A 16368-nucleotide genomic window follows, 5' to 3' on the forward strand; every position below is an offset into this window, starting at 1 on the left:
CATTGCCAGGACCACCAGAACAAGTGGAGGGAGTCGCAGGGACATATTATCTGGAGGAAGTCAGAGACCGTGGAGGGGCGTGCCACCACTGGCAAGGCTGCCAGAGAAAAAGGCAGCGGATACCCTGGCTTCTCTAATCTCCCATCCTCCAATCTCTTGCCGCTGCCTCCCATTGGCCCTTCCCACCCGGAAGGCAGCGATGTGTGAGCCTGGGAGCCACCCTGTGACACGGGGCAGGGCTCCAGGCAAGGAAGGCCCGGATCTTAGACAAAATAGACGTTTATCACAGTGCTCGTGGAGACGCCTCCGATATTTGTTACACGTGTCAGCTGGGCGGAAGAGCAGGGCTTCCCAGGATGTCTCTTCCTGGGACGGATGTGCAAAGGCTCTTCTGTTTGTGCATTTCTAGAGATGGGAAGTGTCGCTACACTTCCATCCCAGTTTCCTTCCCCACTGCTCAGGGACCCAAAACCCTGCGTGGGGTCTAGGCCAGCTCTGCAGAGCCCCTCAGGTCTGGCCCGGGCTGCCTGTGACTCATGCAGAGACAGAAGTCCAAGCCCACCGGCGGCAGCGCAGGGACTTCCCGGTCACTTGCTTTAGGACAGATGGGCACCAAGGAGACACGTGCAAAAGGGCACGGGCCCACCCAAGCGGGCCAAGCACAGATGGGGGAGTTGAATCAAGAGGAGATTTCCTTAGGCCTTAGATCCAGCTTCATCTCGGTCTTTCTGCCACTAGGAAACAATCCTCAGAAGCTGAAAACTGTAACCTCAACTGGGAATTGAACGTGCTGCTTAAACCAACATGCATTCTTAGGGTCCATTCGGGCCCGTGCCTGAGATTAAACCGGGTCAGGGAGTCAAGCAGCTGTGTGAGGGCTTAAATAAGACACTTTTGTCTCCAGGAGGTCAGCGTGCCCCCAAGCTAAGGCCACACGGGCTCTGACATCACAGAACCTTTCTTGCTGATTCATTTCAGGATATGAACGAGCCATCGAACTTTGTGGATGGATCTGTCGGGGGCTGCCGCGATGAAATTCTTAATAAACCGCCTTATATGCCATGTATGTACAATGATGACCTCATTAAGTGACCTCCCCGCTCAAAATCCCTTGAACGCTTTCCCCTTGTTGTCAAAGTGAAGCCTCATTTTGGGGTGAGAAAAACATTCTCCAACACGAGCTAAAATCCCACATAGAATAACCTTGAATAAAGTGCAAGTGAATTACTAATCAAGCGTAGAAATAACGACTCGATGTGGCGTGGAAGAAACTGAGCGATGTAGGGTACATCTGATGACATTGGTAACTATGAACCGATGGCTACAACTGTAAATAACCCCCGTACATACATGTGGGCACCCTGGTTGTCTTATGGTACGAACAGAAACACAGACTCCTAGGCCTTGAAGGTCTAAGGCATCTCAGAAAGCTGAGCTCTCTCGCCTTACAGAGACATGGGGGAGGAAGTCATTCGCCTTCCTAAAAGCACTGTGCCAGTAATTTGTGAGATGAAATCTGGAAATCAAGTTTTTTAATGTCTAGGTCACGGCTATGCTTCCTTTCCTCCCTCCCTCCCTCCTTCCTCGTTTTCCTCCTTCCTCCCTTGATTTAATATTTGTGTATCAGGCAAACCAGAACGATTTAGCAACACCAATACAAACTCGATTGAAACCAGATCTATTCCCTTGAGAACATTGCCATCTAGTGGGAGACACAGTCATGACACCAAAGGAGTGTGCCTTTACCAGCTCCATCCCCTGTCCTTACCCTTCATTAGTTATAAGGTCACAGAACATTGATTTTTTTTTTTTTAAGACTAAAGCAATTCTTGAAATTGGAGCTGTTACCGTTAACAGAGTCATTGATTGAAATAGAGCAATGCCAGGGTGATTGGCGTTTCCAGTGAATGGGCAGCTCAGGTTGTTCAGAACATAACTCGGCATCTCCCCTCAGATTTGGAGTCCAGGGACGGTGGTCTGAGCAGCAAGACCCTGTGCATGGAGAGCGAGCAGGTCCTGCCCGACGGCTCCCGGGTGCGGCACTACGACGTGCACAGCCTGTACGGGTGGTCCCAGGCCAGACCCACATACGAGTAAGTGTGCTCAGTCCCTTGCAGCAAGGATCATTTTCCACATTGTTGCTGTTGTCTTGTCATACATAGAGGGATGCGAGTTTAATGGATGAAGGTCAAGAAGAAGCCTGCCTCAGGTTAGCCTCCCCAGTCCCCTTAAATGCCTTGCCTCTGTGTCTCTCACCCCTTGCTAAGGGGGTGAGTGTGAGAAGGCTCACCTTCGGGCGTCCGGCAGTTTGTAAGACAGCCTTTTACTACCTGTCTGCCCAGGCCTTTGAATTCAGCTGGAAGTCAGTCCCTGGAACCTTCTCCTTCCCTGGTTCTCTCTTAGGCATGCACAAAGCCTTGTGCTTGCGTAGCCTTAGGTCCTCAGGAATACATGGTAACTTTTCTAATTCTCCACTGCAACAACTGTGCACATGCCCTCTGGCCCACCAGCCCTGCTGCGGGCGGTTTGGACTGCAGAGGCCCCAGCACCTGGTCCTCTTTCTGGCCAGCCTGGGGCTCAGGAAACCCTTTCTTCTAAAAAGCTTTTGGCTGTGAAAGTTTTGGTTTTTTTTTAACGGGTTCTAATTCTCTGGGACTGACTTTTAAATTACCAGCCAAGCTTTTGTTTGCCCCCACTGAAACCACAGCCTGAGTGCCTATGATGTTGCCAGAAAATGGTTATTGTTTTAGTTAGTCCCTGTGGTGGGGGGAGGGGGGAGGGAGGCGGGGTAGGGAGAGGGGGCAGACTTTTTCTCTCTGCCGAGTTGAACTCTGAGTCTAATCAAATGGCCACAGCACCCTGGGAACAACAATTTTCCCGAGGACTGGAAGTTAGAAATAAAAAATGTATTGTGCTCTTGGGATGGGGCTTTTACCAGGGCCACAGAAATGGCCATTCCTGTCCGTTTGCTGCAGGGCTCCTGGCTTTTGGTGCCAACGAGCCAGGGGCGGGTCAGGCTGGAAAAAGGCCAAGTTAAAATCCGGTATAACTCTCTGTCTTGCCAAGATTTAGTAGTTTCTCCTGGATAGACAATTTTTTTTCTTCTTCGTATGGCTGGTTAATTTCTAAAGTTCTGAACTGGTCAGTGGCAGAGTTCTCTGCATCACTCACATCCATCCTTACTCTACATCCCTGCCTATGGCAGGCCTGTGTTAGCTTTTACTCATACGTGTGCACGCGTGTGCCCAGTCTCCATCCATTTTTTGAATTTATTTTGCTGTGAAATATTGGAAGTGACCTAAGTGGGTTAGTCTCCACTACACTCGCTGGCTTCTTTTCCAGACATCATTTATTGAACAATTCATCTGTGTCTATTGATTGGTGATGCTTTATTTAGCAAATATTTGGATTGCATTATATCCTAGCATCTGTTAATAGACTTTCCCTTTGGTTCCATTGATTTTTCTCTCACACAAATTGTTTTTATTCTCTGACTGAGGCTGCGTGCAGAAGGCCCACCTTCAATCAAGGAATATTTAAACATCCTTTCTGTATGTTTGTCTCTGTGCGCAAACGTGCCTCTGCTTTTTGAGGAGCTGCGTAGGAGAGTGAATATTACCAAAACAAAAAAAGCTATAGTCATATGTACTTTTATTTATGGACCATATCTGCCTCCTTGCTCTTCAAGTGACTTTTTGACAAATGATCGAACTTCCCTGAGCCTGTTTCTGAATAGGACAGGAAGGGAAGGAAACCCTCCTTGTGAGGTAGTGAGACAGGGACACGAAAGTGACCGGTATAATACCTGGAACAGAGTAATTGCTCCATAAATGCATCGGCCCTACACTCCACCCCTCCTCCTACTCTTATTGACGGGAGAGACCTGGTTCTTCCTGCTGACACATGTAAAGAATTACATATCAGCAAATCTAGTAGTGTGTAATCAGTTTATTAGTGGTCCGCTTCCATGGAAGAGCACAGGACTGGGTAGAGTAGGGGGTGAAAAGCAAAGTTTCAGGGCAAAGCAGGGTGAGAAAAGCAAGAGAGGCTGGAGACCAGGCAGAGGGAAGCATATAAATAATTAACAAAGTGTGACAAGGGTTTCCCACTACATAGAGGATGGCCGTAAAGAGATGGCAGTTTATTTGAAAAGAAATAAATAGAAATCCTGGAGCTGAAAAGCACAATAACTAAAATAACAGATTTCCTGGGGGGACTGAGCTCAACATCAGGTCTGAGCTAGAAGAAGAAAGCATCAGCAGAACTGAAGATAGGTCCATAGCCGTGATCCAGTCTAAATAACACAAAGACAGAGAGAGAGTGAATCCTTTGTTCTCAGGACTTGTATAGTTGGTGGGAGAGGAGGGAAAAAAGTTACATATTGATTAGCGGGTAAATGTGGCGCCAGCTTTCCTGGGGGAATGTGACTACGCAAATTTAGGGATGAATGGGGGTCTGTCCGCCCAAATCCTTATCTTGCTCCAGACTCCATTTGGTCATCCTGTTGTAAAACAAATACATGACAGGAGGCAGTTAATTAAAATTGGGGCACTTTCCCAAGTTATTTATGGGCTCTTTCTGTAAGCATCAGGGACTCCCTGGTAAAACAGATAGTGACCAGAGGTAGGCAATTAACCACAGTTGTTTTATGGGCTGTTTCTTTGGGCACCGGGGACCCTCTCCCACATTCAGGCCTTGGGATAAAAGCACAGTTTCAAGGCTTTCTTTCCAGATAGTGGAAACGATACATAGAATTTCAAGGACTTACTTTTTTGCTAATATAGTGTTTCTTGTGATATTGAAACACCTGGCAATGTTATCAGCACAGGCTTAGGACTGCTGAGTTAGCATGTGAGACTTGTCCCCTTCCTCCTCCCTGCCTCGGTTTACTATTTATGCTACCTAATTGGTAAAAGGCGTTTCCTGGCAACCAGGGTGCTAGGTGCTGGCCAGTGCCAGTATTGCAGTCTGAGAGTTCTTCCTATGCTGTCTCCTGCTTCACTTTCATGTGGACAGCTACTTAACTCGATTTTTTTTTTTAAAGAAAGGAAATCCACCTGTTAGGTGATGCCCTATCTCTGGTTGTCTGGCTCTGAAGTTCCCCCGGACTCTCAGCCTCACTTTCAAATAGCAGGTGCTCGAGCAAAGAGGCTCTCTGGCTAAAATTGAGCCCCGCTGCTGCCCCGTGCTCAGGGCTGAAGCTTTGCTCCTTAGTGAAGTTCCCTGGCTGTCCAGTCCATCCTCCAACTCACCTCCCTGTGCCCCTCCAACCAGAGCTGTGCAGGAGGCCACAGGAAAGCGAGGGGTCCTCATCACCCGCTCCACCTTCCCCTCGTCTGGCCGCTGGGGCGGACACTGGCTGGGAGACAACACGGCCGCGTGGGACCAGCTGCAGAAATCCATCATTGGTGCGTGGACATCCCGGGGCCTGTGCATTGCTTCTGTCTAATCACCATCCTTGTGGGCAGGTGCTGAGTTCTCCGGGGGCGTGAGTTTCAGTCCACACCCATCTCTTTGTTTGCTCGCCACGACTGGGCCGGGGCTTTCGAATGGGGTACAGAAGAGACAGGGCACATCCGCCCTCCCAAAGGGTGCACGGTCCAACGCAGCTGTGCTTCTCATTGCAGGCATGATGGAGTTCAGCCTCTTCGGAATACCTTATGTAAGTCCTGCTGGAGCCGTTGCCAATTGCCCAGGTGGATTTTAGGGGGTCTGCCACGCGCGACAGTCCCGCCTCACGCCCCGATTTTGCCTCTCCTCAGACAGGAGCAGACATCTGTGGGTTCTTTGGAGATGCCGAATACGAGATGTGCGTTCGCTGGATGCAGCTGGGGGCCTTCTACCCCTTTTCCCGGAACCACAACACCATGGGGACGAGGGTGAGGCAGCAGCTGGTGCTGCGGGTGTTGCGGGTCCTCAAGTCACGACTTTGCTTTGGATGTTGAAAAGGACCGTGATTATTTATGGAGGAAGCTCGTACAGATCAACAGACCCTCCCATTTCTTAAGAAAATCCACCAGTTCAAAACCCCATAGTAACCAATGACTTTTCAAGAATACACTTTTTCTCATCTCCTGGTGGAATTGTTGACGGTGCCCGCCCTATGGGGCTGACATAAAAGAAGCCACCTTGGCCTGGAAGAAGAGTGAATATGTGTTTTGCTCCGGTCTGTCCAAGAGATGTTAGTGCCTCCCAGAGACCCATCCCTCTGCGCATGTGCAGGGCCTGAGCGAGGGGAAGGGGGGTGGGGGACGGGGGACAAAGAGGAGGGAGCAAGAGACTGGGGCTTAGTAAGAAGGCGCGAGTGGGGGGAGGGGCAGGCTGGAAATGAAGGGAGGCGTGTTGTGAGTCTACCTAAGGGGCCTGCGCCTTCTGGTACTTCTCTGAGGTCCCTAGGACAGAGTGAAAAAGAAGCGCCCTTTCTTATGCACCTTTATGCCCTTAGAGACAAGATCCCGTGGCCTGGAATTCAACCTTTGCGATGTACTCCAGAAGCGTCCTGCAGACCAGATACACCCTGCTGCCCTACCTCTACACCCTGATGCACAAGGCCCACGCGGAGGGCAGCACGGTCGTGCGCCCCCTACTGCACGAGTGAGTGCGGCCTGTTTCCCCCAGCGGCGGGTCTGGGCGTGGCCTGTGAGTGACCCTCCGCCACCGCAGTCTTGACGGTCTGAGTAGACTTTCTGTACCTACTTTTAAAGGTTCAGCGAGGACAGAAGAACGTGGGACATAGACCGCCAGTTCATGCTGGGCCCTGCCATCTTAGTCAGCCCTGTGCTGCAATCTGTGAGTTTTCCGTCCTAGACCGCAAACCCTCCAACCGCGACCTAAGGAACAGGAAGGGCGTTGAAAGACCATTTGGGCCAGATCACTATTTCTGGAATATTTGGGGGATTTTTTTCTTCTTTTTTTCAAGGTCTCCGTTAATGAAAACTTAATCTCAGTGGATTTCTTTCTTTTTTTTTTTAATTACTTTTTAATCCTCACTCATTGATTTTAGAGAGAGGGAAAGGGAGGGAGAGAGAAAGAGAAACATTGATCAGTTGCCTTTCATATGCACCCTGACCAGGGATGGAACCTACAACCTAGGTATGTGCCCTGACTGGGAGTTGAACCCATGACCTTCAGGTGTATGGAATGATGCTCCAACCAACTGAGCCACACTGGCCAGGGCTGATTTCTTGTTTTAATGTTTTGTCACCTTCCATCCTTATAAAGTTGACCTTTTTAAAAATTTTTATTTTTCTGTATATTTGAAACAAATGTCCCAGGATCTTTCTCAACAAAACCTCCCAAACTCTTAAAATTCATTAGGAAAATTCCCATTTTTATGTGAATGCTACAGAGAGAATTTTTTAAAAATTAAAACTGGATTGTTGAGATATTCACATGGACCCATTGATTTTCTATTCCAGAACACGTTTGAGATCCAAGCCTATTTCCCTGCAACCCATTGGTATGACTATAGCACGGTAAGAACAAGCGGAAATATTTTGTGAAGAACCGGGGTGGTCCATGCAGGCTGGAGAGGTGGCTGGAGTTTCCTCCTGGCTTCCAGACACCCATTTGATGAGGCAATAGCGTTTAACCTTTCAGCGCGGTACAAGGTTTCTTTAAACAAAAGTATCCAGTAAAGCGTAACTGGGTCAGATCTGACTCCCACATCACCCTGAGTCCTCCCCCATCCCCCATCCTTTCCTGGAGAATAAAGAGAGAAGACCAGATTTCCAGAGTTTTCAGCAAAGCTGAAAAGCGGAGATTCTCTTTTCGATTTGCAGTGTTTTGCTGACTTTCCAACGCACGGCCTTGGGGCGGACGGACTGGTGAGGAGGCATACATTTGCTTCCCCTGCCACCGACCCTTGCCTGTCTTCCCTCTCCACTCCAGGGAATTGGCAACACCTCGACAGGCGAGTGGAGAACCCTGCAGGCTCCCCTCGACCACATCAACCTTCACATCAGAGGAGGCTACATCTTGCCCTGGCAAGAGGCGGGAATGAACACCCACTCCAGGTGAGGGAGGCGCTGTGCTTCACGCCGCATGCTCGCAGGGGGGTGCCCGCAGCACCAGGGGCTCTGTGCAAAAGTAACCCTGGTCCCAGGTGGTTCACTCCTCCGATGCTGTGAGCACCCTTTGAGCGGGACCTGGAGGAGGACAAGCTCATCATGGTGGCCTCAGGGAGACAGTTTCTGTGGAGCTCTGTGTCAGAGGGCGGGGCAAAAAATTTGTGGGGCACAGCAGAACCTCTTTCAGAGGTACAGAAAAGTACCTCTTTCTGTACTATTAAAAATCTGGGACATACTGCTGAGCTCTTTGATCTGTGATGGCTATCCAGTGCGCATTCCCTGTTCTGAAAGCCACTGCAAGGTTTCTGTTTGTTTGTTTTTTTGGGGGGTGTCTTCTTCCTATAGAGAAGTAGTTTTTCATCATATTACTTATAATATGTAAGTAAAGGATATGTATTTGGTTTTTGAAATGTTTCATTAAACTTTAAATATTATTTCTATTACCTTTGAATTATCTTGTATTTTATCTCGTATTACATTTTTTGGAGATTTATGTGCATTTTAACTCCATCGCCTTTCTTTTGTTGTCCTGGATGAATAATAATTTCAAAAGATGCTGTCTTTTATTCTTACAACTTACTATCTAGAGAAAAATAACTTTTCTGTTTCCATAGTCGACAAAAATTGATGGGATTGATTGTTGCTTTGGATGACGCTGGGGGAGCCGAAGGCCAGGTGTTCTGGGACGATGGAGAAAGCATCGGTGAGTTGGAGCTTCCTGTGTTCTCCACCTGCCACTCAGAGAAACCGCACCCCTGTGGTTCGGGATGTAATCGGCATAAACTGAGAATCCATCTCATTTCTGCTGCTGTTAGTAAAGTAGTGGCATTGGGAGAATTTTTGCACCATTTACCTGCTTATCTGGATATTACACCGTCATTATTATAGAGGAGTATGTGACCCCCAGCTTTGTAGGTTCAGCAGACTGATGTCGTAGCTTCAGCTGGGGTGAACTCTCTCTGTGTAACTGTCTCACTCTGATGAAAAAACAAGTGTGGCTGCAAATACCAGGCTGACAGCTCACTCAGTCTCGCTGGCCCGCAGACCTGGCTGTATGATTTGGGCCGGCCGTGTGTCCTCAGCCAGGCTTTTCCTCCTAAGCAGGGCCACACGGGAGACAAATCAGGGCTTAGAAACTTTCCTAGTGTCTCAGAAACAGGGAATTGTATATTGTCAGAAGGATACCTCCATCAAAGAAATAGTACTATGTGTGCTTCCTTTCCTCAGACTAGGTACTCGATAGATAGTTCTACTTTAGATAATTGGTATTTGTCGCTGTAATGAAAACATCCTCATCCTGAGACGTTTCCATGGAAATACTGATGCACTGTTAACCAACCAACCCCATTTTCCAATACTTATTACTGTGGACCACCCTGATCTTGTAATATGTCACATGTGCCAAAATTATAGCTTATTTTTCACTAGTAGTATTTCTAAAGGTTTCCTATTAACGCCACTATAATTAGCGTATTCCACTGAGAGATTATGCCATAATTTACCTGTTGATAATTATTTTCTATGCAGGATACAGGATACTTTCACTTTTTATTTTTGTAAATAACATCCTCAAGTATTAACCTTTCTTTTTACTTCATATTATTTCCATAGAATAGATTCCTAGAAGTGAAATTACTGTTTTTTTAAAAAGATCAACTTTATTGAGTTATATTTCACAAGTTAAACGTATCCATTTTAAATATATAGTTTAATAAGCTTTGGCAAATGTATATAGTTGTTTAGCCATCACGACGATCAAGGTAATGGAATCTTTTTATAAACATGGAGGCTTAATTACACAGACAGATAACATGTTTTAATATATACAGAGGACTCCTGGCCCATGAATACAGAGAAAAGTATCATTATCATGCAGGATAAATAAACCTCCATTACAAGCTGTTAAGGTGAGATAGTTCACACGTAAATCACTGTGGTTAATCTTACAACAGAAAGTTCCAACGTCAGAGAAAGGAGATCCAGGTTTTACGGGAGTGGCAGGACCCAAGCCTCGTGAGGGAGGGATATACCCCCGGCCATGTTTTACATGTAACAGCAGTGCTCACTAACGGACTAGAATGTTCCCACCGACTGGGAAATGCATATTTCTCCTTCAGTTAAAGATGAAATCTTCATCAAGGATTTGTTTGGGGAGCAGGAATTCACAGCAAAAAGAGTCAGTGTCCATGATGAGGTGTTCAGCACTCTGTCGCTTCAGAGACACGCTTGCCAAAGGGACTCCAGACGATTTGCATGGTCAGATCATGCCAAGAACATACGTGGGTGATGAGGCAGGAAGTACTGGGTTGGCCAAAAAGTCCGTTATGTTTTTTTCCATATGATGTCTCAGGTAGTGCTTAGTTGTTTTTAACTTTATTCAAAAAAACAATTTTGTTAGATTGTGTTGTGACAGCTACACACAATATTGTGTCATATTAGCGTGAATTAAAAAAAACTTATCAAAAATTGGTGAATTTTTGTGCAGCCATTGTTATATTGAAGATGGAAGAAAATATGCAACATTTTCAGCATACTATGCTTTATCATTTCAAGAAAGATAAAATCACAAGTGAAATGCAAAAAAAAAGAGATTTGTGGTGTATATGGAGAAGGTGCTATGACTGATCAAACATGTCAAAGTGGTTTGCGGAGTTTCTTGGTACCACTGACATTTTGGCCAAAGAATTCTTTGCAGTGGAGTTGTCTTATGCATTGGAAGATGTTTAGCAGCACCCCTGGCCTCTCCCCACTAGAAGAAATAGTGGGAGATAGCCAACATACTCAAAATATCCAAACCAATAAAGTTATTGGTGAAAATTTAAAAATATGCCTTTTATTTTACAGAAAAACTAGACAGAGTTTTTGGCCAACCCAATAATTCCATCATCAGGGTATAAAATGTGGGCAATAAAGCCAGTTTAGGGAAGAATGAAATATGAGGTCAGCTTGGCACACTGGGGGTCTGAGATGCGTGTGGGGTCTCCTGGCTGGAGAGAGACAGGCAGAGTTTGGACAAGTGGGTGTGATGATTGGCTTGAAACCCTGGTGAGGAGCGGAGCAGCAAACCTGGGAGCATAGACCTGGGAGCATAATGACATGTAAAAAGCATACACTGTGGGTGCGGGCTGCAAACCAAAGTGTCGCAGGTTCGATTCCCAGTCAGGGCAGATACCTGGGTTTCAGGCTACGGCTCCCAGCAACCACACATTGATGTTTCTCTCTCTCTCTCTTTCTCCCTCCCTTCCCTCTCTAAAAATAAATAAATAAAATCTTTTTTTTTTTTTTTTTAAAGCGTACACTGGATTGTAAAGGTGAATCAGTAGAAATTTTTTGGAAAAGCATATTTTTTATGAAAAAGAAATACCTTCTTTTCATAAAAAAACTAAGACCTTAGTTCTTGGTCCTGACTTTAACTCTTTTTTACAATAGCATTATTGAAATATAATTCACACACCAAGTAATTCAGCCATTTAAAGTGTACAGTTCATGGTTTCAGTCTATGCACCAAGTTGTTTAACTATTATGCAGTCAATTTTAGAACAGTTTCTTCACCCCCAAAATAAGCCCTGTACCTCTCAGATATCACCCCTCTATCCCCCACTACCACTATTCTCTCCAACCCCACGGAACATATGCAGCCCTAGGCATTAACTAAGCTACTTTCTGTCACTGCATGTCTACATATGCTGCAGATTTCATATAAATGGAATCATGTGGAGTCATGTAAATGCAAGAACTATGGCCTTTTATGACTGACTGGCTTTCACTTAACATAATATATTCAAAGTCTCCCAGTGTCTCTATGTTTAATGTTTTGGGGGACCCCCAGGTTCCTTTACGAAGAGGCTGCCCCATTTTACATTCCCACCAACAGTGTGTGAGGGGTCCAGATTCTCTGCATCCTTTTCAGGACTCGTGATGTTCTGTCTTTGAGAATAGCCATCCTACTGGGCGTGAAGTAATATCACATTGTGGTTCCAACTGAACTGCATTCCCCTGAAAACTGATGGCATCGAGCATCTTCTCATGTAATTACTGGCCATTTATATATCTTCTTCGGAGAAATGTGTATTGTAGCCTGTGCCAATTTTTGAATTAGGCTGCCTTTTTATTATTGAAATGAAAGTGTTCTTTATATTCTAGATAGATGGTAAGTCCTTGATTAGATTTATGATTTGCAAATATTTTCTCCCATCTGGTGTATTGTCTTTTCACTTTATTAAGTGTCCATTTGGAACATAAAAGTTTTTCAATTGGATGAAGTCAAATTTATTTTTTTTATTTTGTCATTGGTACTTTTTGTGTACAGTGGCCAACTCCAGGGTCACAAAGATTTACCCTTTTTCCCTAAGAGTTTCATAGTTAACACTATTATGTTTAGGTCTTTGAGCCATTTTGGGTGGATTTTTGTATATGGTGTGAGGTAGGGGGTCCAGCTTTGGTCTTTGCACATGGATACCCAGTTGTCCCCATCTTTTTGTGGGAAGATTATTTTTTCACCATTGAATTATTTTTACTTTTGGTACCCTTGTTAAAGATCAAGTGATTTTAAGTGTGAAGGTATATATGCACAGTTGAAGACACAGATAAAACCTTCACATTAAAAAGATTATACATGTATATATTATATATAAAAGATTATATATGTGTGTATATACATATACATGTGCCGGTACCACTCTGTCTTGAGTACAGTTTCTTTGAAGTAAGTTCTGAAACCAGGAAGAAAGAGTCCTCCAACTTTCTTCTTTTTTCTTCTTCAAGGACACGGCTTTTTCAGAGCCCGAGTTCTCAGTCTCAATAGTATGGACATTTTAAGCGCTATAATTCATTGTTGCTGGCGATGGCTGGGCTGTCACTTACAAGATGTCTAGCAGTTTCTCCACCCTCTCTGCCCACTAGATGCCAAAGTATTCCCTTCAACCCCAAGTTGTAACAACCAAACTCGTCTCTAGATTTTGCCAAGTGTTTCACCAGCAAAGTCACTGCTAGTTGAAACCAGTGTTTGATGGGCATCTGGAGTCTTTTTATCAGCTTGGCCTGATCAGGACTAGGGATCGATGTCATTGCGGGTCAATAACCCCACAGTCAGAGTGTAAAATCAGCCTCCTATGGACAAGAGACAGGGTCCAGCAAAAATGTTGCCCCTTTCTTTTTATTACAAAGTCATAAGCATGTAATTCTGTAACATAACAATATCACACTCAAGCATACCATATGGCATTTTAGTTGACATGTTCAAATTAAAACTATAAATTATTACACCCAGATTATGACCCTACCAACCACACTCAAGCAGGCATTACTTCTGCTGGACCATGTATTTCAAAAATTTAAGAGAAAAATCAATTTTCTATAAAATTTTAGGTTTCTACAAGGAATAGGTTTTAGTCTCAAGGTTAAAAATCAATAGTCCCTGAAAGTTTTAAGCTTTTTAACTTCTATAGAGAAGCTCTCTGCTTCACCAAACAGACTCATACATTCAAATTTAAAGTAACAAGATACAGTGTAAGTGTAAAATTAATAGGAAGTTTTCATTAACAGGTTTGTAACTGTTAAGCTTCTCCTTACTTACATAAGGAGATTTCATAGCTAGTTTAAGGATCTTAAATCACCTATGTTAACAGAATCTCATTCTTTAAACATTCTTTTTTTTAAAAAAAGATTTTCTTTATTTTTAGAGAGGAGAAGGGAAGGAGAGAGAGAAACATCAGTGTGTGGTTGCCTCTCACTCGCCCCCTGCTGGGGACCTGGCCCGCAACCCAGGCATGTGCCCTGACTGGGAATCAAACTGACGACCCCTTGGTTTGCAGGCCAGCGCTCAGTCCACTGAGCCACACCAGCCAGGGCTCATTCTTTAAACATTCTTTAAAACTGCTAAAATAGGCTATAATATTTGCTTAGGTTCCATTTTCTAGCAGAGACTAGATTTAAAAATGGCCCTTTATGATTGTTTGTTTCCACAAGAGTGGAGGTGCTTTAGAAAATGAAGACGAGGATTTGCTGGTTCAGGGAGAGAACGCGTTGTAATGTCGGTAAGCGGTGGGGCCAAGGGCCAAGGTGATGACAAGGGCCAAGACGAGAACGTGAAGTGACGCTGACTTTTAGAAAGCAGGAGGTATAGAGGCCTCATAAGTATTATGGTTTAATATACTGCATCACTGGTGACTTTGAGAGGATCCAACTCAGCAAAAAAAGGACACGGGAGCTAAAGCATAGGAGATGGAGAATTGAATTATGACTTGTGTATGCAGACATAGCAAGCAGAGGCGACTTTTTTTTTTTTTCTCAGACCTATGGCCCTAGATAGGAGATATGGTAACTTGAAACAGAGAGAAAAAAGTCAGGGATCTGTCAGAATGGAATGCTCTGGAGCTTAATTGGACCTTGAGGAGTAGGTAGGGATGGGAAGAACTGATGGAGCAAGCCCTGGAGAGGTGGCGGGGCGGGGGGCTTGGGATGTAGAGCACTGTGGGAGGGTGCACTAAGGGTAGGGCGAGAATAATAAAGATGGAGACGACAGTGACTTTGGTGGTGACAGTGAACCACAAATTTTGAGCACTCACTGTGCACGAGGGCATGGTATATGAATCTTATTGCCCATTTTTTTTAGAACTAGTCCCATTTTTTTAAATCTCCCTTTTCTGGATGGTAAAATGTTAAGGAACTTGCCTGAGTTTGCACGACTACTAACTACAAGGGTGGGGATTGGAATGTCAGTCTGACTCGAAAGCCTGAATCCCTAACTGCTCTCCTCCGCTTCGGGGCCGTCTCGGCACAGCCGTCGGAATTCTCATGGCCACGGGCTTGCTGTGTGGTCACAGAAGAAAAAGATCAGTAGTCTTCACACTTCTTCACCTGTGATAGGAGACCTTCGTTCAACACAGGTTCTCGGGTCTTTGCAACCACCTGACCCTTACCCCCGAACACCGTCTGCCTCATGCACCTCCCCGCGCTGACCTGGAGCGGGAGGTTCCCTTGGCTCCTCCCATCTGTGCTCCCTGGAGAAGTCAGGGTTATCCTGACCAGGAATTGCGATCCCATGGAGACACTTTCAGACTCTGTGTAAGAGTATCTGCTACGGCTGAAGGAATGAGTAGTTGCTTATTTCGTTTCTTGCTTGCAGATACCTATGAAAATGGAAACTACTTCTTGGCAAATTTCACAGCAGCTCAGGTAAGACTTTTAAAATCTGATTTTAGAAATCCTCTTTCCGTTAGCGACAGATGAACTATGATCTGTGAGCTGTGTAAACATAGTATCCCACGTCTTCATGGGAAGATCCCCCCCCCCCACCCGGCTATTATAAATCAGGTATATGGATGTTAAAACAGGGAAGAAACAGCCCTTGTTTTGATAATTATCCAGTATGCCATCACTCTATAAAAAGAAACCGGTACTTCATCTAATGCTGGGGGGAAGTGAGTCTTTTGTACATAACAGTGCCTCAGGCATTTCATGGTGTCTGCCTCATACACTGTCTGCTCCTTCTTCTTGGAATCACACCGCCCAGGCTAACTCCCCCTGTTCTGTGCCTAAACTAGTTTTCAGATCCGATGATTCCATTTGGATTACTGTTAGTACAGATTTTGCTTAAAAATGGTACCCAGGATTTAGAGAAATTCTTAGAGCTGCATTATCCCATATGATCACTCTGTTACTATTTGGTATCAGCAGATTTATTGTTGCTGGTACTCAGAAAGTATGTCTTCATGAAAGTGTTTAATTAAAAGTAAAACAGCAAACCTGCACTATAGTAAACTGAGGTTTCTTAACATGTTAGCGTGGAATATAGTTGATCAACAGATGTAATGTGTATTTTTCACTGTTATGCATTCTCTATAGAACACACTGCGAATCCAGACCGTGCACAATAAGTATTTGAGTAACTCGAATCCACTGAAAGTTGGAAATATTACAATTTGGGGGGTCTACCCTACTTACGTGACACAAGTCCGTGTCACCTATGACAACCAGCAGTCTGTGGTGACGAATTTCATCAGTGACCCTTACCAACAGGTATGTCTCAAAATAATGTTGTTATATCCTACGTTAATTTTGTTATTCTGCAAAGTTATTACCACTATTATTATCATTTATCTTTGAGAGGTTATAGGTGTGAAAAGTCAATATGTTCCTGAAAAGTTGTGAGTGTTGAATTATATTGTAAAATATAAAATGCCAGTGGCTCTCCCCAGGGAGCGATGGCCAACAGTCTCCTGAGATCCATTCCACGTGTGTCCCAAAGAAACTCTGCTGTTTGTTGAGGCTGGTCTCCCAGGCTAGCACGACAAGACTT

General features: G+C 44.9%; 1 protein-coding gene across 2 annotated transcripts in view; it reads left to right on the plus strand.

Moving 5' to 3' along the window:
- MGAM2 (maltase-glucoamylase 2 (putative)) overlaps window positions 1-7845 on the plus strand; it is a 64194-nt gene extending 56349 nt beyond the window's left edge. The window contains exons 36-43 of one of the 2 annotated variants that reach the window (XM_036010974.1): window positions 979-1063; window positions 1955-2093; window positions 5275-5408; window positions 5628-5662; window positions 5763-5879; window positions 6446-6594; window positions 6705-6789; window positions 7419-7845. In XM_036010974.1, the coding sequence (XP_035866867.1) occupies window positions 979-1063; window positions 1955-2093; window positions 5275-5408; window positions 5628-5662; window positions 5763-5879; window positions 6446-6594; window positions 6705-6789; window positions 7419-7502 (828 nt within the window). In that variant the 3' untranslated portion in view covers window positions 7503-7845. Of the gene's footprint in view, window positions 1-978; window positions 1064-1954; window positions 2094-5274; window positions 5409-5627; window positions 5663-5762; window positions 5880-6445; window positions 6595-6704; window positions 6790-7418 lie in introns of those variants that run through there. The other variant, XR_004899739.1, reaches the window with a different exon arrangement.
- Window positions 7846-16368: the final 8523 nt, after the last annotated feature.

Source organism: Phyllostomus discolor, chromosome 10 (genome assembly GCF_004126475.2).
Source record: "Phyllostomus discolor isolate MPI-MPIP mPhyDis1 chromosome 10, mPhyDis1.pri.v3, whole genome shotgun sequence".
Classification (NCBI taxonomy): Eukaryota; Metazoa; Chordata; class Mammalia; order Chiroptera; family Phyllostomidae; genus Phyllostomus; species Phyllostomus discolor.